Source organism: Pteropus alecto, unplaced genomic scaffold (assembly GCF_000325575.1).
Source record: "Pteropus alecto unplaced genomic scaffold, ASM32557v1 scaffold39, whole genome shotgun sequence".
In the NCBI taxonomy this organism is placed as follows: Eukaryota; Metazoa; Chordata; class Mammalia; order Chiroptera; family Pteropodidae; genus Pteropus; species Pteropus alecto.
In genome coordinates, this window is record NW_006443568.1 from 2,268,993 (window position 1) to 2,296,514 (window position 27,522).

The 27,522-nt window shown below is 43.5% G+C and overlaps 1 protein-coding gene across 1 annotated transcript; it reads left to right on the top strand.

Moving 5' to 3' along the window:
- The first annotated feature begins 30 nt into the window (after positions 1 to 30).
- Positions 31 to 26,258, top strand: OSCP1 (organic solute carrier partner 1). The gene is made up of 10 exons (XM_006924235.3): positions 31 to 262; positions 9,084 to 9,238; positions 12,523 to 12,690; positions 13,227 to 13,307; positions 20,383 to 20,486; positions 20,934 to 21,062; positions 21,563 to 21,632; positions 23,209 to 23,348; positions 24,269 to 24,332; positions 24,534 to 26,258. Exons 1-10 carry the CDS (start codon positions 151 to 153, stop codon positions 24,648 to 24,650), a joined length of 1,140 nt encoding a protein of 379 aa, XP_006924297.1. The 5' UTR covers positions 31 to 150; the 3' UTR covers positions 24,651 to 26,258.
- Positions 26,259 to 27,522: the final 1,264 nt, after the last annotated feature.

Below are 27,522 nucleotides of genomic sequence, written 5' to 3' on the forward strand. Positions count from 1 at the left end.
TCCAACAAACAGTCTGCTGATTGGGCTCTTTGGCCGTCTGCTGCGTTGCCCTAGCAACCTGGCTGGGAGGACGCAGTTGTTAGGCCTCCAGGCCTCTCTCTGTCTACCCAGCCTTGGGGCTCTTGGCCAGCTCTACTCACTTCCGGCACCATGTCGGTACGAACGCTACCGCTACTCTTCTTGAACTTGGGCGGGGAGATGCTTTACATCCTGGACCAGCGGCTGCGGGCCCAGAACATCCCGGGAGACAAGGCCCGCAGAGGTGAGAGGCGCCCGGCTCGCGGAGCCAGCCCCACGCCCCGCAGCCCGATCCTTCACCGAGCACCCACAGCCAGACCCACGCCCCGCAGCCCAGCCTCCTCACCCCTCCCTAGCTCCCACAGCCAGGCCTTTTTACAGACTGATCAACACCCCTGGCCCCTGCACTCTTATAGCCAGGGACCTTTCTCACAGTGCCACAGCCCATCCAGTGAGGGCTGCTCAGGAGGCAAATCCCCAAAATGTTCTTTTCACAGCAGAAGGATTTAATATCTCCATTGAATATTATTAGGGTACCTCACATCTCCCCCCCAATTTCTTCATCCCCTCAACAAGTTGAGGTGATTTCCTAATCTCTCTTGATAGCCAGTCCCTCCCAAATGTAGGAATCCCAGCTGCCCACCACCTGGTGACATACCCTCTGCTAGTCCAAGCATCCTTTTCCCCCAGGGAACAGATTTTGATTCTCCATTCCTCTGTGTAGTATCCTTCATAAACTGGAAGCCAGTCTTGCTCATTTCAAAAGCTATTTCTAGAAAGGCGGGGTCCTGAAATACCATAGATAAATAAGAAAACATAAGAAAGCTATAATTCTTTACTTTCACAATTGTTGGAAGAGAGTGAAATTGTGAGAATAATTATACAGAGTTTAGAGTTTCTAAAATGTAAAATCTGTCTCCCGTATACACCACAACTAATCCCCCAGAGAAATGATCACCTAGAACTCTGCCACCCTTTTTCTCTCCCTCTTATTCCCCTCTCAACCAACAACTGCTTTCTCCATATTCCCTGGAATTAAATATGAAGGAAATATTAGATTTCAAGGTAGAGGAGGAAAAGTTGATGTAAAGGTAACTGACATGGCCACTGATTGAAACATTTATTCTCTCCAACAGTTTCTGTATGGCTCAATGTTAATCATACATATTCAAATATTCACTATTGTGTCTGAGCAATTGAGTCCAAGTCCATGCATAAAGAGATAAAAAGAACTCCCTATAGCATACCCGCTCCATTCATTCTGTACACTGCTGCCAGTGAGCTTTCTAAAATGCAAATCTGTTCATACTCCCCACTGCTGTCTGGAGACCAAGTCCTTGGCAAGACATTCTAGGGCCCTTCCTGATCTGATCTCTGTCCACCTCTGCAGTCCCATGTGCCACCATTGCCTGCCTCCTACTTTGTATCTTAATACCTAACTGCTTATATGTCTCCATTTAAAGCATGTTTATTCCTGTTTCCATGGTAGTAATCCCCATTACTACCCCAAACCTCTCATTTCCATGCTAGAACTTCTCTTTCTTCCTACATTATTCAGCTTAAGATTTATTTCTGTCAGGATGCCTCCTTACATGGGGAAAGGGCCTGCACATGCTCGCATAGCACCCTATGCATGCCTCTTTGCCTTATCACTGACCATATTACCCTGAAATGGTCTGTGTGTCTCTTCCACGTGATTATCTTATTCATCTTTGTACTCCAGCACCTAGTATAATGCCTAGACCAGAATAAATTGATGCTCAGTAAATATTTGTTGAACTGATGATCTAAATTGGCTGTTTTATGACATTGCTATTTCTTTCTCAAGAAGGTTCTGTTTTCCTTGGCACCTATGTTATTTGATTCCATTTGGGCTAATGGCACAAGTGAGCAGACAGGTAGTTCTTGGACTGGTAGTCTGCATTTTGGAAGGCAGTGTAAATTGGTAATTAAGAGTGTCCTCTCTCAAGTCATACAGATATGGATCCCATTTCCCGCTTTGCCATTTAACTAGTTGTATGACCTTAGAATGTAATAACCTCTATAAGCCTGTTTCTTTTTCCATAAAATGGGAGTAATAGCATATACCTTACAGTGAAGTTGTAATGTTTGAATTAGATAATGTATGTATTTAACATGTTTAGCACAATAAATGGGTGTTGTCTTTCAAGAGAAGGTCTGGGTAAGACCCTGTGAATACTAGGAGACTGGCTTCCTTTGTCTTCAGGAACTTCCTTTGTATTCCTGGGTTTGCTAGATACAGCTTAAGGGAATTTCAGCCATCTTTGGTAATTACATTCATGCACTCATTACTTCCATAGTTTGGCTCAGTGTCAGAGGTCATGTAAGATGCTTGGTGGAGCCTGATCCAGCCCTTCCGCGCATTCACGAGTGATAGGGCTTTTGATTAGTCTGGTCCAGTAATTGATTGTAAAAGTGGGGGACATATCTTCTTAATGACAACAACAAACATTTATTAAGCACTTACCATGTACCAAGGACTTCCCTGAACACCTTAATCCCCACAACTATACTATCATGTAGGTTAATATTACTATCCCCATTATACAGATGGGAAAACTAAGGCTAATTTGTCCAGGGTTATATAGCCGGTAACAGAAGGAGAAAAGAATCTGAACCCAGGTCATCGGGCTCCAGAGCTCATACTCTTAAGCTATACGTCCTTAACTGCTACACTATACTTTCATACCTGGGGGTGACTGTGTCAGAATCTTTGGGTGCGTGGGAGGGGGAGAAGTTGGAAGGTCAGAAGGAAAAGGAAAGGTTTGGAAAAATATTCAATATACCCAATGATTTTATAAAAGAAAGTACCGTAGTTGGCTGATGGGGGCTTGTAGAAGTCAGAGTGAGAAAGCAGGGTAGAGAATGTGGGATTCGAAGTTGAGAAACACTCATCTATCTCACTGTTTGGAGTTGGTGTAGCTGCAAGAACATGAGCCAGTGACAAATGCCTGTGCACCGAGGCCTATCAAACACCAGACACAGTAAACTAGTCTTCTTTGAAGCATGGAATAGAAACCATATTTCTTCTAGATGTTTTCATTATCTTACACAACTAATTGGTCTCCTAGAGGCCATCCTGTTCCCACAAGGCCAGTACAAATAGTGTAGTTTTTCCCCACAATACAGCCTCTAGTTTAGCATTCAACAGAAAGGAAGTGCCCTATGGGGCAACTTTCGAATGTTGCATATTGAATGTTGTCCCACATTTTAAGCAATAGTGAAAATAATAAAAGCTACCTTTACCTCACTCCCATCCTCTTAAAAATGCTCATAAATAAGACCTTATTATATTTCGTTTGCAGTCCTCATTTTACAGAAGGGGAAACTGAGGCATAGAGCCATTCAGTGATTTTCTTTTCCAAGCCATGACGTGTAGTACTGAGCAACCAAATGGTGGTGAGGTTCTGTTTTTATTTTTCTAGTTCCACTTCAACAGGCAGCTCTAGATAGCCTTGTGCCTGCCTCCCACTCAAAATGTAGCTAAAGTGGAATTGTCACAAACAAGTCATCTAGAGAAATAGTAGAAAAACAGGGCATCGGTTACCTTCCCCTGGATCCTTAAGTGGAAAGGGGCCAGGAGCACAAGACACTGCAGAGACCTCTGCTGGAGCCAAGCGTCGTTGCCCACGGGAGTGCCTCATACCCCCGGGGCATGCATTTGCCAGCTCCATTTTTGTCAGCAGCCAGTAGTCACTGTCTTGTAGAGCAGCTATGCCCCTTGCAGCACCACGGTTCCCAAACACACCTTCAGGTGGGTCCAGCTCCACCTTTCTGAATTCCCATAAGCCTATCAGGCAAGACTGCCTGTAAAATAAATGCCACAACAAGATAGATGTGGACATTATGCTAAAGAAGCCACTATCTGCATTAAGAAGGCCTGACTCTTGGTGCCGCTTCCCCAGTGTTTTCTCTTCCAAACACCTGTGACTCTTGTGGGAGAAAGATGGTGAGTTTTCCCAGAGGAGTCTGACCTTGCCATGGGAAATCTTTGCAACCAATTAGGACACAGCCCTGGCTGGCTGTGCTTCCACCACTGGTCTCTTAGGGGCTGTTGATATTGTATATTGAAGACATGTATATGTTTTGATTATAACTGCAGAAATCACCTTTGTAACAATCTAGTGGCAAATGTTTCCAAAGGAGACCATTAATTACGAAATGTTTTTTAAATGTGGATGTGCATAGAACTCAGATAATCAATCCGAGAGTGATTTCTCTAAATTGGAATCTCTCCCAAAAATAAGAGGGGATAAAGTCATCTTTCATCCTTTATGGGTGGTGTCAGTGTCATTCAGTAGAGAAAGTACAACTAGAAGAGAAGCGCTTGGTGTCTGTTATCCATTGCAACCCCACAGCAACCCTATGAGATAGGTATAATTATGATCCCCATTTTACAGATGAAGAAACTGAGGTTAAAATTGCTTGAAGTTATCTAGCTAGTAAATAGTAAAGCCAGGTCTCAACCGATAAAGGGTCTTAATTCTTTCAGATTTCTAGCCAAGTACATTTTTCGTTATTTGGTCTCCTCTCGGCATCTTCCTGACCATCTTTGTCCTCAGGAGCTTTCTTTACAGGCCACCATTCCTCCCTCTTTTTACCTGGCAGTCACGTAGCTCTATACAAAGAGTATATCAGCAACAAAGACGTGTTTTCCTTTTAATTTACATTTCAAGTTTTCCCATTAGAGCAGTTCCGTCTGTACTTTAGAAAGAGAAATCTTACATTCATAAAAAATCAGGTTATACAAAAAGAAACTCTCTTCTCTCTGTTCTTGGAATTATTCCTCCTTGTGGAAGTTAGTTATATTCTCATAGCATTAACGAGGATAACTTCTTGAGTCTTTCGCAACAAACCCCAGGGTAGCTAATCCTTCTGAGTTTCCTCTCCTCTAGTCCACTCTCTATAACAGGGGTGCCCAAACCCCGGGCTGCAGACTAGTACCAATCTGTATCCTGTTAGGAACCAGGCCGCGTAGCAGGAGGTGAGCAGCAAGCGAGCAAAGCTTCATCTGTAGTTGCTAGCCGCTCCCCAGCACTAGCATCACCGCCTCAGCTCCACCTCAGCTCATCAGGCATTAGATTCTCATAGGAACACTGGTCCCTGATGCCAGAAAGGTTGGGAATGCTGCATAAGATAGAGCCTCTCTAGGGCTTGTTTTTAGAACTTCTTTATCCATCATCCTTTTAAAAGTTTCACATGGAAGCCAAAGTATTCACACTAGACATTCATGCAAACATGAAAAATAAAATTTCATAGACCAGATAATTGGAATTGGTATTTTTAAAGCCTCTTTGAAAATGATGTTCTTGCTTCATGAACTGGTGTTTTCTTTTTATATGCTTCATGTAGATGAATGGACAGAGGTGGACAGAAAACGAGGTATGCTATCTCTGGGCTGCATGTATTCAGTCTGCATCCACAGGTCCTTTGTCAGTGGGGCTTAAAGTGGGACCACTTTAAACATTTCAAAGTAAAAAAAATAGGCATGAGTTTCTCTTTAGCCAAGATATTGGTTATACATTTAAATCTTTTGCTTAAACAAATACAGCATGTAAGATGAAATCCAAGCAGACTTTGCCACAAGGACCATATTACACATGAGATACGTGTCTCTTTTCATCAGTTCCAAGCTTTGCAGGGACAGCTGGGTCAATAGCTACACTTCTGAGTAGGTTGTCCTATTTGGGAGTCCCTAGAGCAATTCTGTGGTAGTATCATATAACCAAAGAATTGTGCTTCAACATGAGTGACTTTCCTTGAACCATTCTCCTTAGCACACAAAGAAATCTGTTGAGCAACCCAGAAAAATGGGAGCATGTGACTGCATGGCTGCCAGAATTGTGGGCAGAAGGCATGATATCATGCATGCAGTATGGCCCTATCATGCCAAATCTTCGGTTTCCTCTTCACCTACAACTAGCAGCAAACCTGAAAAAGTTTGCCAATTGCTCAAAATAATAGCCTTTCTCACCTTTAACTGTCATGAGTCCCTTCCATCATTTGACATTTGAGTGTGGTTTATGTATGTCATCAGCCACCATCCTCAATATTTTAAATGCTCTTACACACCAAGTATGCTGAGGAGATAACATGTAATGCTGAAGAGCCTAGGCATTAGAATCAAACATCTCCATTCTAATTTCAACTCCACCACTGCGTGACCTTGGACTTTAAGCTCTCTGAGACTCAGTTTTCCTCCTTGATAGAATAAGGATAATAATTCAGAGTTGCCTTAGGTATATAAATGAGATAAAGATCTAAGCCCAGTGCCTGGAACATAGTAAGGATTGGAAACATGGTAACCATAGTAGCAGCTTCTCTCTTTTACCCTTGATTCCAAATTGCATGTTCCCATGAACAATTAAATCTACAACAGAGGTTTGGTAAAGACTCAGTTGCTTTCATCTAGAGCCAGGCTCAAAGAAAAGCCCAGTCGAAGTTTCTGATACACTTTTATTATATTTCACAACCATCTTTTGCCACTTCTCTTGAGCAATTTTGGCCCACCTCTTGACACATGGCAGAATGTCAGGTGAGATGTGTGGATTTTGAAGGCTCTTTGTATATGTAATTGAATCACTGGAATTTATTTTACCTTAAGCATTCAAAAACAATGAGCAGAAACTAACTTCGTATTCTGAACTCAGGACTAGAAGTCTCATATGTTAAGAACTCAGTTAACTAGCTCTTCTGATGCACCTGTGAAAAACCACTTTGCTCCCTGAACTAAGGCCCTTCCTGATGAAATCTGGCTCCTAGTACATTCCTGCCTCGTGAAACTGCAGAGCTCATGTGAGTGCCAAAAACTAACAGCGAGACAGACTAACACATGTGGTTAAAACTATTTCTCAGGTTTAACTTAAATACAACCTGGGCTGCTTCTCCAGGACAAGGACAACATTTACTTCCTCTTTGTTCTCTGGTGTTTATCTTGGTGTTTGGTACAAAGTGGGCTCGCCTCAACCAGGTGCCAGGCAAAGCACGTTGTGAAATGTAGACATGTTAATCTGTGCCCCCATATTCTTTCCAAAGAATTAAATGAGAGTACTGGGGCCCAACCGTAGAACTGCCATTTCCCCCTTGGGGGCATTTGTGGTCACTGCTCTGCCCACAGGGACAGGGCCTGCAGGTGTACTTTCTCTAAGTTCTTGTGTAAAGAGCCATGGTAATATATAGCTTATTCAGTTCCCAGAGGGAAAGGCTTCATTTTGCTTTTTACTTTGCCAGAGCAGCTAACAATCTCTTTGCAATTTTCTTTCTTTTAGAACTGATTTATTCTAGATTCTGCTAAAGGCTAAAAGACCCAAGATTAATGTATCAGAGCTGATATGATTCTTTAACTTGAATTATTCCTCTTTGGCACTCTTCCCTGGCCTACATAAATCCATGATAAATTCAAATTCTCTCTATTGAGGACAAATGTGTGGCTTTTCACTTGTGCCTATATTCTTGCAAATTCTGCATTTTATATAGGCTGCAGTAAGAACATCTATTGCAGGTACTTGCTTGTTTAGATTAAAGGCAAAAGGCCATGCATGAGACATACTCGAAAGAGTTATGTCTCCAAGCTGACCACACTGGGGACGTGTTAGTGCATATTAAGGGCAAGCTGCAATGGGTTGAAATTGCGAGATGTGAGTGATACTCTGCGTTAGTAATGGATTTGGTTTTTCCTCACTAATAGAATGGCGTCTAGAATTAAATCCAAAGGTCAAGTGCGAGTTCAACACTTCTGTAAGGAGTCGTGGTCATTTCTTTTGTGTCAAGTTGCGGGGTGGGGGAAGCCCTTTCCCGCCTCTCCTCTCTCTGTAGCCCTTCCATTTAAGATTTAAATAACAACCAGCCCTCAGCTCCTCCTGCCCCCCAAAAATGCTCTTTGAGATGCTTTAAAATGCTGCCCTGAGCCTGCAATACTTCTATCAGGTACCTAAATGTAGAGCGAGTGCATGAAGTCATGACCTCAGAGCTCTACCTTGCCTTCAGTCTCTAAGAGACATGGCCAGAGCCAATCACCTGGCTTGTCCTTTGTGTGGCAAAAGAAAGAGGCATTTGTATATTTCAGTAATAATCACTCATGTTTAGTAATTAATTTTGTATAATTATTTTAAGTAACCAGTTTTTCTTCAGATTTTAATTACTATGAATGTATATTCTCAGCATCCATATATGCTCACCTGTAGGTCAGAGTATATCGGTATAATTAAGAATAATCTGTGTTTAACCATACTTGTTCCTATTTAATGTACCAGAGGGTTTTCCTTGCCTTCAACTAATGATATTCGATTAGCAAAAAATACCTAAATGAATGAGTGAATGAAGAACTAGAATTTTAGACACTTTGGTTTACACACACATTGAGACCTTTAATTCTCACCAGATGGAAATTTTCTATTTAAACAACAGTATGAGACATAGCACTACAGTGTAATATCAATATTATTGATCAAATATAAAAAGTAAGGCATTTTAAAATGGTATTACTCTCAAGTACACGTCTTATAGAAACTTTAGAAATGTTTTCATCTCTAACCAGTCAGTAGATTTGTCTATTTTCATAAACTGTTTTGCTAAAAAAAGCCAAGCACCATTATTGGTCCCATTTTTATAAAATTTAATTTTAAGTAAAACTGTTATAGATTTGCTAAACAAAACAAAAAAAAAGTGATGTTACTTCTTATTTTAAGGACAAGACATAATCGAAAATGTATATAGGAATGTTGTTTAACGAAAGAAGCAACATTTCCCCTATCATCAAGTGAGATAATGTCTGTAAAAGTGGTTTGTAACCTCTAAAGCACAACATTTGTACGTTTGTCACATTTAGGTTTGCCCTGACGTAGTCTCATAAAGCACTCTTGACTCCGCTCTCCATTGGAACGCCCATGTGATTTTCTCCCCAGGAAACAGGTCTCACCATGTACATCAGCATCCCCCACTCTGCATGGGCCCAGCTCCTCCATCCCAATTGTACACAGAGAGCATTTCCAGAATAAAGTTTCCTCCAGGACCTTGCTCAGCTATATCCTCTCCTGTCTCTACAGTTCTGAATGACATCATCTCAACCATGTTCAATCGAAAGTTTATGGAAGAACTGTTCAAACCCCAAGAGCTCTACTCCAAGAAGGCCCTGAGGACTGTCTATGACCGCCTGGCTCATGCCTCCATTATGAGACTGAACCAGGCCAGCATGGATAAGGTGAGCAGACGTCTGCCTCTATCCCCCGGTTGCATTTCTTGTACCTTTTGTGGATGATCATAGCCTGGAATCAAATGAGATGTTATATGCAATGGTGCCTTGCAAAAAAAAAAAAAGGCACTTATAACTATTAGCTGTTGAGTTTTAGAGTTGAGAAGGACCTCAGAAGTCATCTGCGCCAACCCCTTATTATTTATGTCATTCCACCTGCCCAAAGACAGCGCTGATCTTCACACTCATATTTATGAGCACCTTGATCCAACCCTAAAATCTTGAATTCTGCTTCATTCTTAACAAATCTCAGCTCTGAAAACCCGACATTTTTTTTTAAAGCAAATTCAAAACTACTCAGTCTTTACTTAAAACATGAACGTATCTCTCTCTTTGGGAAACAGATTATTAGAACACTCTGGTTTTCAAATAATAATCCCAAGTAAAATGCAGAGAATAGACAAATCTCCTATTCGGAAGAATTTTAAGTAATTTTATAGATACTCTGCCCTCAAGAAAGGAAAACGTACCTTCCCCACTCTTTATGTGTGGGCTGCGCTTAATAACTTCCTTCCAAAGAAGGCAGTACGGAAAGAAAGGGAAAAACAGTTAATGTTACAATGCAGAAACTGACAGACACCACCTCAACCAGGTGATCAAGGTCAACAGCAACAGTGATAAGTCATGTTCCCTGACACGATATGATGAGGGTAGCACTTTACCTCTGTGATTTTCCTCCCAAAAACCCACACCCCTAGTCTAATCATGAGAAAAACATCTAATACCACTTGGAGGTAACGTTATAAAATACCTAACCTGTACTCAAAACCATCAAAGTCACCAAAAACAAGGAAAGTCAGGTAAACTGTCAAACTGTCACAGTCAAGAGGAGCTGAGGAGACATAATGACGAAATGGAATGTGGGATCCTAGAACAGAAATAGGACAGTAGGAGAAAACGAACGAAATCTGAATAAAATGTGGCCTTGTTAATTTTTAAAAATTATAAAGTATTTTCTTTTCAAGTTCCTCCATTATGTGAATTTTTTTAAATCATAAGGACTGACATGCAAGGTGCTAGGCGTGCAAAATCAATGCTCACTCCTTGCTGGTACCCGGAAACCTCAGGGAGACAGACTGTCTTTAACTGTGCCCTCCTACCTCCAGCCACTTAACTTTGGAAAGTTCCTTTATCTCCCTGAGCTTCTATTTTCTCATCTATAAAATGGGGATAACAAGAACTGCTTCATCAGTTCTGGGAGAGTTAAGCAAGAAACATACATATAATCACACACCTAGGCCTGGCACATAGGAGAAGTTCAATTAAATGTTCATTATCTTTTCTGCCCTGCTTGCTGTGCTCCTTCTTTAAGAAGGTTTAGTTTCCCATAGGGAAAGGACACAGAATTTGAGATCAAAAACCCAGGATTCAAGTCTTAGCTTTAACTGGTACAACTGTGAGACTGTGTTTCCTGAACCACTCTGAACTTTCATTTCTTCATCTTACACCTGTGTTTATCCTTTATTCCTAGCATGGCATCCAATATACAACAGGTGCTTAATGTTTGATAATGATGGCAGAGAGTCTCAAATCTATATCTCTAGTATTACACACACACATAAACACACACACACACACACACAAAACCAGGCTGTTCCTGTCATGTGGCACTTTCTAAGTAAAATAACTGCATGTTGAAGAAATGGGATCATATAGAAAGTTCTAGCAAATGCCTTAGGATCGAACCTCCTGAGTTCAAATCTCACTCTGCCACTTACTACCAGCTGTGGGCAATTAGGCACGTTTCCTTGTTTTTAAACTTGGGATCATATCTACCTCATAGAGTTCTCGTGAAGAGTAAATAGGATCAGTGAGGTAATAAATGTGCTTGGCACGACACTCAGATGGTAGTATTTTGTATTTCCAATCCTGCCTCAGACAAGTCCAAACCTTCTCTCCCAAACTGGCTCTTTAAGTCCCCCATCCCCCAGAAGATGTCCTTTTCCCATCGGTAGCATCATCCTTCTCCCAAGCACTAAGTTGAAAATGCTGCAGTCATTTTGGACAGCCCTCATCTTCATTCCCCAAATCTAGTCAGGTAGTCACCGTATACTGACAGCTTTTTCTTCTAAGTATCACATGCTCTTCTTTTCCCTGACTTTTCCATTCCTGCCATCTTTATTTTTGGCCTTATGTCTGCATTATGCCAACAAAATTTCATTCATTCACAGAGTCAATAGATATTATTGCAAAGCTATTAGGAACCAGGTACTAGCTAATCTCCCTAATTCCAGTCTTTCCCTTCTCTCATGTCTCATCATTACCAGACTGACTAGTCTTGCTTAATCACTACTTTTATCATCATGTCAGCTCAGAAAATTTCAGTAGCCCCCTAATTCCTACCACATCTAGTCTAAATTATTTTGCCTGTCTTTCTAAAACCTTTCCTACTCTAACTTTTACTTATCCAACTTCATTTCCCACCATCTCCAACACAAACTGTCCTCTTCCGTCAGGCTGTTCTCATTCTCCCAGGAAAATAGCATATTCATGGCTGCCCCCCGGCCCTCACGCCTGCTGTTCCCCTCAACTACAAAGCCTTTCCTCTTCCTCGGCCAGTTTGAAACCTGTGACTCCCTCCTCCTTCCATAAAGCCTATCTCGACCACTTTGGTCCTCACCAGTTTCTCGCCTTTGGTCATTCAGGGATGGTCATACCATACATGGGGCTTGCTGATATCTTATTAAGTATTTTCATCATTTAAAATTGTTGTTAAATAGTCGTAGAACTTTATACTTGCCACTTTCACACAAATCTTCTCATTTACTCCTCTCAGCAGTTCTACAATGACAGGAAATTAGGGACTATTTTTTACAGATGAGCAAAACTCAGGCTCAGACAGGTGAGGCAGCTTGGCCAGTGCCATTCATTCGACTAGTCAGCAGCAGTGGGGGACTTGAATTTGGGTTTTCGCTCTCCAAGTCCAGCACCCAGTCCCGGTCCCCATAGCTGCCAATATTGTTTCAAACGTATTCCATCAGCAGTACCCATAAGCTGACCAGAAATCCTGGTTTGCCTGGGAAGGTCCTGGTCTACCCCTGTTGTTCCGGCTTAAATATTAATATCACCCTCCCTTTTTCTCTCAAAAGTATCTTCGTTTGAGGGATAACTGATGTGGTCACCTGAGTTGTATGATGTACCCAGAACTGGTTTTCAGTAAATGCTTGAATGTTTGGAGGTTCTGACGTCTGCTTTTATGATCCCATTTATTTTGTTCATGTACGGGTTGGCAGCTCTATGACCTGATGACTATGGCTTTGAAGTATCAAGTATTGCTGTGTCCCCGTCCCAAGGATGTATTGCTGGTCACTTTCAATCATTTAGATGCCATCAAGGGATTCATCCAAGACTCCCCAGCCCTCCTGCAACTAGTGGACGAGACTTTCCGGCAGCTGATTGAAGTAAGATACCATCAGTTTATCACCTCTCAGCCCCAATACTGTTCTCATTCCTCTGTTAAGAACAAGCAGCTTCTGTGACAGAGAGAACAAGATGAGGAATGGGAAATCCTGCCACTCTCCCAGAAGATTCTAAAAATCTCCAAGTATCCACTTTGGTAATACAGTAGGCATTATCATCTTAGGTCCCCACACTCTTGCCTTCAGAATTGGGAAAGCAGTGATACAGAGCCTTGCCATTTTCTCCCTGCTCTTTCAGAAAGGGAGTTGGTGGCAGATGTTCTGCTAAATCTTGGGGAACAGCCTTTCCAGATCTGTGGGAGACAGAAGAAGTGAAGCGTACCCCTGTCCAGGTGTGGCATGACAGGATTTGGTGAGGGAGCAGTGCTGGCTCTCCTGCTGTCCGCCTTGCCCCAGCAGCTGAGTCCTCTCCTTGCTCATCTGGCTCCCATCCCTAAGTGCCCACCTGCCCCTATCTGTCCGCCCTTCTCATCTCAATTCTGACAGTGAATTGCTTCTTTCTGCTTCACCTCTGGCAGGTATACGGGGGTCTCTCTGCGGGGGAGTTCCAGCTGATCCGGCAGACACTCCTCACCTTCTTCCAGGACCTGCACATCCGGGTGAGTGAATGGGCAGCCCCAGGAGCACCCTGCCACTGCTGTCCTAGGGTAACAGGGTGCCAAGGGCTGACATTGCCCAGGTAGTGCCTGATATCCTCAGTGTTTGGCTCCATAACGGTAAACTCTCCGATGACAAATCTCAGCAGTTTATAAATGGACCAAGGAAGACAGTGATACTGCCACTCCCTTCCAGTTACCTTATGTGTCCCTTTAAAATATGGTTTCTTTCCTTCTCCAGAGGAAATGTACTCTCAAGGCCACCAGCCTGATTGATCTCCATTGCAAAGCCTTTTCTCAAACCTCTAGTATCGTCGACTCCCCCAGTATCTGATGCTGCAAGGAAGCTACCCTCCTACTCCATAAAACTCAACGCCTTTCCTCAGTTTTCATGGCACCATACCATCCTGGCCTTCCCCTACCTCTTCCTTCTCCACGCCTCTCATTCCTTCCTCTCCGTCTTCCTGTCTCCAAATCTTCTCTTTCTGCCTCCACCCACCCTGCTCTTTAGGAATCTCTTTGCTCCCTACTTTCTAGCTCCTTCACCTAGGACTCCTGAGTCTAACCTCTCCTCTACCCTTGCCTTGGCCCCGCCATCCGGACTGATATCTCCACCTGCTTCTTGAAACCCTCCATGAGGATGCCCACCGGTGCCTTTCATTTAATGTCTGTAGCTCAACTAATCTCCAAAAGTCAAGTCCTTGCTGGACTTCCTGATTTCTTTTGAGGGCACCATCATTCCTTCACTCACTTGGCTCAGAACCAGAGCGTCGCCTATGATTCCCCTTCTCTGATCTTCATCTAATTGCTCTAAGGCCCCTAGAGTCTGCCTTTGCAATGTCTACGCCCTCCTTTCCATTCCTGTTGCCTCCAGCCTAGCTCAGGCCCTAATACTTCTTGTTGGCTGTTGCCTCTCACTTGATGCTGCCTCCTGTCTTGCCTGCTTCAGACAATTCTACACCCTAACTTTTAAAAACATATCTCTGAGCTTCTGAATTTGGGACCCGTCTCTCTTGGACAGGACTTTGTTCCTTACCATAATTTAACACACTAATAAGGGAAAGATGGATGATGTGGCAAAATGAGCCCAGGCTCCGCAATCCAACACATTTACGTTTGAGTCCCACTCCACCACACCTCCATGACCTTGGGCAAATTATTTCTCTCGAGTCTTAGTTTCAACCTATTTGGAGCTTGTCGGGAGGGTTAACTGATGCAGCATTTGTAATATACATGTATTTGCCAATATATGTATAGTATCCTTTGAACCTTTTGTACATATGCATGTGTAACATATTCACAAAATAAAATTCAAAAAGAAAAAATAGAATATGTTTAGGACCTAATTGTTATTTCCCTTCCATGGACTGGGAAATACAAATAGATTTCAACTCTGAGGCCAATTTTATTTTTAACCCTCATTAATAATTTTATTTGCCATGGATGGAGCAATAATAACATCAATATAAATTAAGATCTCTAATAGTCATCGATTAAAATAAAAAACATGAATGTACAAATAAGATTGAGTTTTGCATTGCTTTAAAATATCGAAAACTCTGCATCATGTTATCAAGACTGTGTATATTTGGACATTATTTTATGGATTGTAGTAATGTAAGCAGTCGTAGTGATTTCTCAAGTCTGACAAGATAAAATTCATTATAATGAAAAGACACTCCTAATAATAAGTCTGTAGCAAATTCATTAAACTATATTAAAACACAAACTACATTAAGCTTTAATTGCTAAATGGGCAAGCAATGAAACATCAGAATGTTCACCAACAGAAATAGGATTCCTACATCCCAGCAGTATTCAGTGACTGATCTGTAACATCTGGCTGGTTTTCCAAGTCTGGTCTTTAATGGTATTTCTGCTCAGCTGCAATTTGTGATTGCCTGTACAGATTTTCTCTGTTTTCAAAATAGTCTTTATGGTTTTTAGATTTATTAGCAACACCAACTAATTAAATCAAGAAAACACAGCTCTAATCTGACACTTCCTTGCTGTTGTTTAACCACAACTCCTCAGCTGATATCCAAAGCTGTCTGCAATATCAAGAAACACCTGACGCGCTCCAATGTGCCCAAGGCTCTGACCTGCTCTGCAGGCCCGGCCGGAGACCACCCAAAGACCGATTCAGTTTGGAATCCTGAGCGGTTATTTACAACCATCTCCATCCCCAAGCCCTTTCAGCAACTCCCCTTAGGAGCTGCCTCCTCAAGAGTAGGTAGGCCTCTCAGGTCACCCTCTCCCTTCCTCTCACTCCCCTTCATGCATCCTTCCATCGTGTGCTTGCCTCATGTTCTTTCCATTGTTTCAGCAGTTGGAAAGCAACATTCCATCTTAACCTCTTCCTAGAATGTTTCTTATAACCGCCACTCCATTATCCTCTCTACTTGGAAACATTTCATGCCTGGAAAACTAGTCAGTCTAACCAATATTTCTTGAGTGCTTACTCTATGCTAGGCACTATTTCCAGTGTCTGAGCTACATAAGCAAACAGGAAGGAGACCCTGCCTTGAGACTCTCTGCTAGTAGGAAGAGACAGAGGGGACAGCTAAGTCAGGTTCTGGTCTGATAACTTTTAGGAAGATGGCATCATAAGGTACAGTTATAGGGGGCTACTGGGGTGGGATGTTGCATTAGACGAGCACTGCCCAACGAACTTTCTGTCGTGATGGAAGTGTTCTGTATCTGTGCTGTCCAATATGATAGCCACTAGCCACATGTGCACTCGAAATATAGCCAGCGTGACTGAGAATCTGAATTTTTAATTTAAATGACTACACTTGACTAGCAGCTGCTACACTGGACAGCACACATCCTTAGATGAGATAGCCTTTCTGGTAACAGGACAGACATTTTAGTTGAGTATGTATGTAATTAACATAGACCTCAGGGAAGAGCATCTAAACTGAAGTGACAGCAAAACACTCAAAATATACCCAGTGTGACTGAGAAACTGAATTTTTAATTTAAATGACTACACTTGACTAGCAGCTGCTACACTGGACAGCACACATCCTTAGATGAGATAGCCTTTCTGGTAACAGGACAGACATTTTAGTTGAGTATGTATGTAATTAACATAGATCTCAGGGAAGAGCATCTAAACTGAAGTGACAGCAAATTCAAAGGCCCTTAGATGGGGAAAAGCATGATGTGTTCCTTGGAAAAAGAGAAAGCCAGTGTGAATGAAGCACATCTAGACAGGAGCGATACTCGAAGTTTACAACCTGTGCAGCATGGGCACTGACTGATCAGAACAGATGCCAGTTTTAAATAAACTGGTACTTACTAGTTGACTTAACTTTATGCCCTTGTAAGGAGTTTTATTCTAAGAGTAAAGAAAACACTTGAAGCATGATAAGGTGAGCGGTAACACGACCTGAGTTGTGTTCTGGAAGGTAAATTGTATGAGATCAGGGTAGAGGTGGGACAGCAGTTGAGAAGTTATTGTGGAAATCAGGTAAAAAAAAAAAGAAAGTGGATTAGGTGCTACCAGTGGAGATAGTGAGATGTATTCATATCTGGGACGTACTTTCAGGGTAGGATCTATAAGACTTAACTAAGAGTTTGGATTTGCGAATGAAGCACAACCATGAAATTTTTGGCCTGAGCAACCAACCAGTGATGCCATTTACTGAAAGGGGAGTATATTTAGGTAGAAATATACTGAAGGGAAATATCTTTGGGTAGAAAAATTAATTAATTCTACTTAAGGTTTGATTTGCCTATTAGATATCCAAGTAGCACTATCAAATAGCAATTGAATATACAAATCTAGACCTCAGAGGAGAGATTCAGGGTAGAGACATAAATGTGAGAATCATCAGCATACAGCACAGAGATGATATTTGAAAACTTCTGGCCACTTGGTGGAGGCTGGTCATTCTCCCTCACCCAGAGGCAGGATATGACAACTGGGGTCAGCATTCAGCCAGTTTCTCTCTCACTTTCAGATCATTAATCTCCTGCCCTCACGAATTTGGCCTTCCTCTCGTAAGGCCAGACCAGCAACCATAACACCATCCAAAGCCCTGTACTCACCACTCACTGCTGAAAGTGACCACCAAGTCACTCACCCATTTTAACTGAGCATTTAAATCCCTGGCTCACTCTCCTCCCAGCCACCAGAGTCCTGCCATCCTCTTGGGGAACGGGAATGCTCATGATGATGTCTCATCCAGCGCTCCAGCACCACAGCTCAGTGACCTTCATTTCCTCTTTCTATAAGAAACATGGTTTCTGCCCTCCTCAGAGAAGGGGGGGAAATGCACAAAGTGCCTTACAGATGTTTGGTTCTAAGATAGAAAAGTGTAAAGACAGAGGACATGAAGGACGGGGCGGACAGTTCTACCGAAGAGAATCGGGGAAGTCTTCATAGGGGATTGGATATCTTTTAAAAGAAAATAGGCTTTTACCAGGCTCATGAGAAAACAAAGTGGGGGGTGGGTTCAGATGGACACTCTAGGCAGAGGGCACCATCTCAGTAAAGGCTTAAGGCATGTAACTGCCTGGTGTATTTGGCGGTGCAGGGATGGTGAAAGGCTGCAAGCAATTGAGTATGGCTGGAACATAGCATTCAAGGAGGAGCATGGCTGCACAGAACAAGGGCCAACTGGACTTATCTGGCAGGCAGCAGAGAGCCACTGAAGCAGAAGAAGGACATGGTCGATGAGTTTAGGAGTGTCTCTTTAGTAGCAGAATGACGGATGGATCCAAAACAGGTGAGAGGAGAGGCAGGGAGACCAATTAGGAGGCTCCTGCAGTGTCCGGGCAAGAGAGGACGGTCTGCACTAGGGAGCAGGGTAGAATGGCGAGGCCAGATACCAGGAGTGACCACACGGTTGGCAGGGCTTGGTGACTGAATAGACATAGGAAGATGGTGAGCGAGGGAACTCAGATTGCTGACTTAATGACCTGGTGATGTCATTCGCTGAGATTGGGAACACCAGAGGAGGATCAGGTTTAAGAAAAATGATGAGCCCTGTTCTGAACAGGGTGAATTGGAGGTGCATCCCATGGAACCTGTAGATGGACACAGGTCTAGTGGGCAGTGGGGTAGATGGGTCAGGTGCCCAGGGAAAAAGGCTAAGTGGGAGCTCAAGATTTGGGAGCCATCAGCATGTATGGGAGTAGATGAGATCACCTGGGAGGGAAAAGGGTGGAGTGAGAGGGAAAGGACACAGGTGAGTCACACCTATAGCTGAGGACCAGCAGAGGGGCTGGGCAAGCAGACAGACCCAACAGTCTATGTAACCAAGGGTGGATTCTCAGGTCAAACACAGACACACACTTAAGTTGCACATTTCAGATCTACTGCACTTTAGTCAACCTTATTAGAATTAGGCTACGGGAGAATCCAGCACATCCATATACTCCCAATTCTCTGTCCAAATTTTCTTTCTCCATGCCTGTATTGACATCCCTGGATCACAGAATCTCAAGTTAAAAATTACTTAAAGATCATCCAGCCAAACCCCCTAACCAAACCAGCTTACACATTCCCCTCAAAACATGCCTTGTGCCTGCCCATCTCTGCTTCTGAAGTGTTTTCACACCCACCCTCTTCCCCTAGGCCCAGCTCCAAACCCACAGTCATTCTTCTCTGCTCCCCATGCCTTTAGTCATTTTGCTCAGTAGGCTAGTATCCACGTAGTAGTCAGCATATCCTGCTTTATAGTGTCATTTTTCCCATTTTATGTTTGTGTCCTGTATCTGATTATACTATAATACTAAGAATACTGGCTACCGTTTATTGAGCACTTAACATGTGTCAGTCTCCTCGATAAGTGTTTTTTGTTCATTACCTGATTTGGCTGTCACATTAACCCATTGAATAGGTACTATTATTACTGCCAGTTTACCAAAGAGAAAATTGATGCACAGAAAGGTTGTGTAACTTACCAAAAACCCAGAGCTGAGGATTGTGGCCCAGCTGAGATGTACCCTAGACCAGAGGTCCCCAACCCCTGGGCTTCAGACTGGGTCCGTGGCCTGTTAGGAACTGGGCCACACAGCAGGAGGTGAGCCGGAGGGGAGCAAGCAGGTGAAGCTTCATCTGTATTTGCAGCCGCTCCCCAACGCTAGCATCACCACCTCAGCTCCACCTCAGATCGTCAGGAATTAGATTCTCATAGGAGCGCTTGTCTTTGGTCCCAGAAAGGTTGGGGACCGCTGCCCTAGACAGTCTACCAAACATCAGCATGCCAAACTGGCAGTTTGCAAATTCTTACCACTTTGCATTTTTACTGCCTGGCGCACAACAGATGCTTATTCTTAATGCTATTACAAACATAATCTTGTAGAATTTTAGAGTTTGAAGGGACTTTCAACCTTATCTCATTTGACAAATGAGGAAGCTAATATCCAACAAAACTGATTAACTGCTACACTTTTTATGGGATTTAATCTGACCAAGACCTCAATATAGAGTGCACAAACCCGGGAGTAGAAATAAGCATATATGGTATTTTCCAGTCACATAAAAGACCTTCAAACTCTAACGCCAGCTGGATTCACTTGCTCCAGCCCCTTCTCACCAGTCCAGCACATGGCTCGGAGTTTGGGCTCCAGAATCAGAAACACAGGGATTGGTTTGAATCTTCACCTCTGCCTCTTATGAGTTGTCTTAACGTCTGAGCTGCCAGTTCCTCATATGCAAAACAGAGATGATGAGGTTCTTATGGCTTAAGCCTTGCAGCTGGACAGAAAGTCAGCAAGAACCAAGGAATTGGTGTGGGATTTGGAGTTGGCCTTGTTTTTGAATCCTGGTCCTGCCTCATATTGTTCTCTTTGGGCGAGTCGCTTCACTCAGTGACCCTTGGCTTTCTCGTCTTTAAAATGGTAATACAGCTCAACTCACCTGGAAGATTTGCTGTGAGGCTCAAAAGTTCCGCTTGTAAAAACACTAACTCTACAGGTGTTAGCTACGGTGAGTTTTTCTCTTATTGTCTAAAACTCACTAGGTAAAGTTCCAAACCCATTACACACTTTCCATCCTCACAATGCTTATGTCTGTGAAAGTATACCAAGAAAAATTAACAATAAATGTATTTTTTTTTTCCAGGTGTCCATATTTCTAAAGGACAGAGTTCAGAATTCTAATGGTCGCTTTGTGTTGCCAGTGTCCGGGCCTGTTCCCTGGGGAACTGAAGTCCCTGGACTTATCAGGTGAATTCTCAACAATAATTGTCAAACCAGTGTTTGGGGTGCCGGGAAACCAATATGTGGGCCACCACAGAGACTGCAGCATGCTGGGCCCCTCCCTTTCTTCAGTAAAGCACAGCAGTTAGGAGGTCAGGTTCTAATCTCCGCTCTGCCACTTAGCAGACACTTGGCGGCAAAGCACTCAGTTCTCCAGGGTTCATTTCCTCATCTATTACGTGGTCACTGTGAGGATAAATAAGATAATAATGCTCTAAAGTGCTGACACAGCATCGGGCACATAACGTGTACTCAGTAAATATTATCATTATATCATCATTACTACCACAGCCAGCATCTTTATCTTCCAGAAGCGCATGAATTCCTTTTTGTCCCGTAGTACAAGGAACAAAGACGCCCCCAGGACGACACAGGCTTGGAGAGCATTCCATCGCGTTATATTTTGTGTTCTAGAATGTTCAACGACAAAGGCGAAGCAGTGAAGAAGGCAGAATTTCAGCACGGCGGGAACTATGTCCCTGCGCCCAAGGAAGGTTCTTTTGAATTTTACGGAGACCGAGTCCTAAAACTGGGAACAAATATGTAAGCAAATTCCCCCTCCCTGAATGAATTCCAGTCCAAGGGAGGTCACTTCATTTAGAAATTCAGCTCGACTTCTGCTGTGACAACCCCTGTGACAAGTAGAGTGATTTCCCCTCAGATAAAATGCATGAAGAGATCTGCTGTTTTCAAAGGGCACCTAAGATTTCCAAATATAAAATCATTCAACATGTTTTTTTAAAAAAAAAAAAAAGTAGTTTGAAGTGGCCATGCAGATCCAGAAAGGCTTGCTATGCGTTGCTCACATTTTTTCAGCAATACACATTACTCCGCGAGAGGAGGCACTTCCACACAGCTTCCCAAGTAATTTTCTTTGTGAAGAAGTGAAATGTGAGTGATTGACAGTCGCATTCTGTACTCCCAGCATCTTTCTGGATGCTTTTAAACATCTCAAAATAAAAGCCGTGAGCTATAGTTATGGGTTAGAAGGAAGTCAGCATAAAGGGCTGGACAGTGCTTTCATGGTTTTCTCCTGACACCAGGTACAGTGTGAACCGGCCTGTGGAAACCCATATGTCGGGAGCATCAAAGAACTTAGCTTCACAGACACAGGTGAGCTTCTGCCTCCCTTATTTATCTTCTGAGCTTATTGCTAGATACAAAAATCTGCATCTAGAAATCTGTATCTGAGAAGGGTGGGAACTCTAGATTTCAAAGCTAGCCAGCGATTCTCTCATTGTTTGCAATCTTCTCAGTTCAGCCTTATAAGTACAAAGGCTTTTAATTGTAGTTTCTCATGGAGTCTTCCAGTGATCTGACTAATTAGGTAATTTTAGGCTTGGCTCAAGCACCATAATTAAGTGGGAACCACACACCAGGACATGTGAAATTAGCATTGTACCAGTGCCATTAGGTCCATGGTGCTGAGTCCAGCACCTGTGTGTATTCTGATCATTAAAACATCCCTTTTCAGTGCTTCCCTTTATAATGATGCAGTGGCTGAAGTTCAAAATGGGGTTTTAGGTTCCCTGAATTCCATCTTTACAAATTTTCACTGAACTAGCTACCAGCTAGCTATAGGACAACTCGTGGAACATGCGGTTATTCAGCAGACATTTGTCAAACTACTTCTATGGGCTGGGTACCGAGGGACGCAGAGCTGGCTTAGACGTGGTCCCAAGTGCTCTGGGAAAGACAGTGATGGAAATGAATAATCATCACAATGGAAAAAGAGCCCACTGGGTATCCCGAACAAAGTGCTGCACCCAAGAACATATGTTCTGTCCCATGGGGTGGGGACAGGGGACAGGGAACAGGAAGGCTTTTCAAAGGAGGTGACATTCAAGTGGATTAAGATGCTAAACAGCCGAAAAGGAGAAATGGACGCACAGGCTGAGGTGACAGATTAAGCAAAGGCACCAAGGGGCAGAGGATCTTAATGTTAGGGGGAAGCAGGGAGGCAGCGTCTCTCCCACATGACTAGATAGATCACGGCCTAATCGAGGCAGGTGGCTAGAGGTTCGACTGTACAGGAACGTAGGGGCCTGATGAGGAAGGGGCTTAAACAATCTGGACTTTGTCTTTTAGGCAGGAGGTGCAGGGGTTTGTTTCAAGCAAGGGAGAAGTGAGATGAGAACTATGTTTTAGATACCTCTGGTGGCAGAGTGATGGAAGAGGCAGAGCAGGGGAAAGCTGGATTAGAGAAAGTCATAGTTGAAGTAGGGGAGAAGGTTGAACTGGGCAAGACAGTGAGAGGAGGGGAAGGATTCAAGGGTGTGTTCATGATGGCCACCACCTGGGGGCAGTGTGGTAGCTCGGATGGAATGAGTGCCCTTGGACTTGGAGCCTTTACTGAGGCTACTTGTAAATGCTGAGGGAACTAGACTGAAGAGGAAGCATGTTCTTCTCCTTCAAAGAGGAAGGTAGTTTGAGGACAAAGGGATCCCTGGGGCCTTCCACTCATCTTGAAAGTGTAAAAACCTCTGGTTTGCTGCCTCTGCTTCTGACGCAGATTGTTTCTCTTTTAGTTAAGCCTGTTTTTCTATGCTTTCTTTGGACCCAGTTCTTCCCAGAAATAATTTAGAGTTATTGTTTTGCCTCCTTTTATAATACCACCCTGGGTCTCTGGGTCTTAGCAGGAAATATGATTGCCTTCACATGGCTAAAAATCATGAAATTGTTTCTGCAGCAAAGCATTGCTCCAAACCCTCTTGCTAAAGAAGAGCTGAATTTCTTGGCCAGGCTGATGGGAGGAATGGAGATTAAGAAACCCAGCGGCCCTGAACCAGGATTCCGATTAAATCTCTTTACCACCGACGAAGAGGAGGAGTATGTTTTAAACCTGTTTCTATAAAAACATAAAAATCCTAAGTGTGTAAACTAAAAAAGTGACCATTATAAATGAGTGACACTCATAAATACAGATATAAAGATCGCAAATGACACATCAGCGAATTCAATAACCTACTCAAAGAAGAATTCATCTGTATTAAATAGCCTGAACCTTCTGGATTTATTACAGCATAGCCGAACAAGACCTATTGCAAGTCAAGATAATCAGATTAAGAAAAATCTGTTAAGAAAACCAGAGGGAGGTCGGAGCATGATGTCTTTGAGATTAGACAGCCTCCCCCAAAACTAATAGCAGTAGTAATTCACTTAGATTTATACAGTGCTTTACAGTTTACAGAGCACTTTTACATTCATTATCTCATGTGATCCTCCTCACAACCATTTGGGGTGGAGGTTGCCTTCTATTTCCGTACCCATTGAACTAACTTCTTTGTGCACTTCTGTGTGGCAGGTACTGTGGTAAGTTCTGGGACACAAACATGGCGTGTATGACCTAGAGTCTGTCTTCAGGGACTCCCCACATACTAGGAGAATGAACATGCACACACGTTATTTCAGTGCCATGTCATAAATGCTCTAATGGAGGACTCAGTGATCACTTTGTACCAGCAGATTGAAGGAGTTAGCGTCTGAGCTGGTCTTGGAGTTTGCCAAGCAAAGGAAGGGGAAACATTCTTGGCAGAGTTTAGTATGTATAACAGCACAGAGATATAACAGGACTTGACTTTCTGGAGTGTGGGGTGCATTGGTAGGGGGTGGGGTAGAAAATGGAAGGGAAATGGCAGAAGATGAGGCAGAAAAAAAATAGGTTGCCAGATTATCAAGAGCCAGCTTGCCACGCTGGAGAGAACCCTAACCTTCGACCCATTTTTTTTTTTTTTTTCCATCTCATGCAGACAGGCAGCACTAACCAGGCCGGAAGAGTTATCCTATGAAGTTGTCAACATACAAGCTACTCAGGTGTGTGCAGGGGATTCCACAAGTCAAATCTTATTCCCCTTCTCATCTTGTAATAACCTGGAACTTCAAAAGCCCTCCATTCTTCTCTCCAGTCAGCATGTAACTGTAGTCCCTATTCTGACAAACAGGTAAGGAACTGAAATGCATCACAGCGGTGGGACGAAAATTAAATACCAACTGCACCTCTCATTTTTCTAACAGGACCAGCAAAGGAACAAAGAGCTGGCTCGGATCATGGGGGAGTTTGAGATCACAGACCAGCCAAGGTGGAACGCCAGCAAGGGGGATGATTTGTTGGCCATGATGGATGAGTTATAGCTGTGCTGGCCAGGCACACCCCTCCTGCTACAGGAGAGGTTGCCTGATGATGACCCCGGGGAATGCACCAGGGAGTAAAAAGATGCTGCTAGTTTTCTATTAAGTGAAGCCATTACCTCTTGTTCCTATTCATGTTGTAATGAACTGTGTAAGTCTCTCTCAGGGAGCACACTCTCTGGAAGGCACACACATACCCATATTTTCAGCAAAATATACTGTAGCTTTTAAATTGGACTTTCCCATTCTCCTTCTGGTTTTACGACAACCATCCAAAGCATCCTGGGCCATAGGTTCAAGCCCCAGAGTCAGTAAGGGGGCGCTGTCATGGCCACTTTCAATGACAGCTTTCCTGTGAGGACTTAGAACACACAGATGTCTGTAAATCATCACGAAACTTCAGAGCTTTCTGGGATGTATTCTGCCATGTAAGTGAATTTGAAATAAGTAGAAAAGGCAGTTGCCTCAAATAGTTGGGGGAACTATTTAGACAGCCTTCCTCTCCCTGGCACACTGGGAACTATAACCTCAGAGGCAGAGGAAGTAAGGCTGTGACAGGAACCCCCATCTGGGTCTCATACAGAGCATGTGAGTATCTGGAGTTCTCCACATCTCTATACCCACATGTGGTGTGGGCTTATCCCATATGGAGATGTGTACCGAAGAAATAGTTTGCTTTTCAGCATGATATGTACTCCTCACCCCCAAAGTCTTCCTCTGCCACTTAGTGTTCTTGCCTTCTAAATACACCCAGCACAATGTGCCAGAACATCTGTCTCCTCTGCTTCACCATCAGCGGCCAAGCAGAACTTTAAGTTGGATAGATGGAAGGCACACATGAAGTGTCATTTTCCCTTCCCTGAACCAGATGAGCTACTTCCCTGGGCACGATGCAAGTCTAATTGGGATCCATGTAAAATATCTCAGACCAGGGCTGCCCTAATTGTGTCAGGAAGGCTTGTCAGCCTGGGACTGAGTAACTGGCAGGCTTGGCGCCAGCCAGCAGCCACAGGTCAAGGTCCATTCAGTCCTATGGAAGGAATATCCAGAACGGCAGAGGGTAAGAGCTAAGCTGGTCTTTGCCTGAGATCTGATCAACCACAGGGACCACTCAGGCCCCACACACCCTGGCAAGAGTGGAGGCAAACATAGTTCTGAATGTGAGGGCCAGGAAAGCTGTCCATTAGCTTGCCAGGGCATAGGGTTGCAGAAAGGTAAATCACCAAATTTAAGTTACTTCCTGCCCATGAAATATATACTTCCTTACCTACAAAGACGTCCATTAAGGAGGAGAGACATATCTTGCTGTAAGACACCTGTTACAGACTTGCAAAGTGCCTTCTGTTTTAATCTCTTTTAATTAATCTGGCCACCAGTTGTAGTGGCCTGACTGGGCAACAGATGAAGGGGAAGGTTCTCACCTGTTCTGAGCCTGGCTTCCGTAGCACTGCCACAAACCTGAACTTCACTGTCTGCTCATGTGCTGGAGCCTTGGAGGTGGGCCATGAGCTGCCAAGAAGCAGCAGCTCCTCCCTCCGCCTACCCCAGAGCGATGCTGAGGATTTCAAATGTATCTGTCCTCTCAGTAAATAAACAAGATACAGATCTCTGGTAAGGCAGCCTTGTGATGAGGCAATCTTTTGAGTTTCATGTCTCTAGACTTGCACAAATATTGAGAAAAACGAGTTTATTTGCATGGTGGTTCATAGCATCCAGAGAGAGCAGGGGAACTGGGAGGAGGCAAAGAAAGAAGAAGATAGGGAGTACTCTGGCAAGTGTGAGGACTGAGTACTAACCACACAGGAGCGTTCACTTCAAACCAGGCCGCGGGGTAGGAGAGCGTCACACAACAGTGCCCCGTGAGCTCCAAGGGGAGGCCATGCCACAGCCAGAGTCAGGACGCAGGGTTCTGGTCCCACCCCTGCCTCAAATTCACCATGGTGTCTTGGGCACTTACCTTCACCACGCCTCAATTCCCTCATCGGTAAGAAAGAGAACTAGTTCACTGGCCCAGAGCCGGCTTTGCCCACGTAAGCTGTTGAGTTTACAGCTTCCTGGGCCCTACCCCAGGTGGGATCTGAGAATTGGAATTTTCGTCCGTGCTGACCCCGACTCCATGCGTTGGGGGTACATCTGCTCTCTTTCAGCTCTTATGCGACTAATCTCAACTAACTGCCGCACTCTTGTTCTTACCAGTGTTGGAATGCCCTCCAGATTATGCAAGGCAAAGCTCTAGAAGCCATCGAAACCAAAGTACTTTAAGGGCTCCCAGAAGAAAGATAAAATAAAAATTGAGAGTGAGGAGGGAAGGAAAGAAGGGGGAAAGTCATCCCACATAGGTCACATAAGTATGTAACAATTTTTGAAGGTAAACTCACTTTTTTTCTTAGATCCAGATCCTGGTAGGCAAGAAACAGACTTCAGCACGGTAACCAGATTCTGGAGATTCCCCAAATCCAAACAGGATCCCGTTCCCTCATCCACTCCATCTATACTGTCACTCTGGTTTGCATCCAGTAAAGAGACCAACTCGAGCCACAGGAAACCGCAGAAAAAGAAATACAAATTTTAGAAAATATATTTATCACAATACTTAATTATAAAGACCTAAATTAAAATCTGAAAACTAATACAACCTTCGCCTACCCCTTACTGCCTTTAAGTACTGCCCTGGATAACTCTCTTTGGCTGCTAAATTCCTGGACAGCTGACCATAGAGGGAGTTAAAGGAAGTGTTCACAGGGATTGGGCCAGGGAACAGCTCCTTCACAACTGGCGTAAATTCTCAGATCATAACTCACCTGTCTTCAAATGAGAATGTCTAGATGCATTCCGAGGGCTAATGGAAATTAATTGTGGGTTATTTGATTACCTT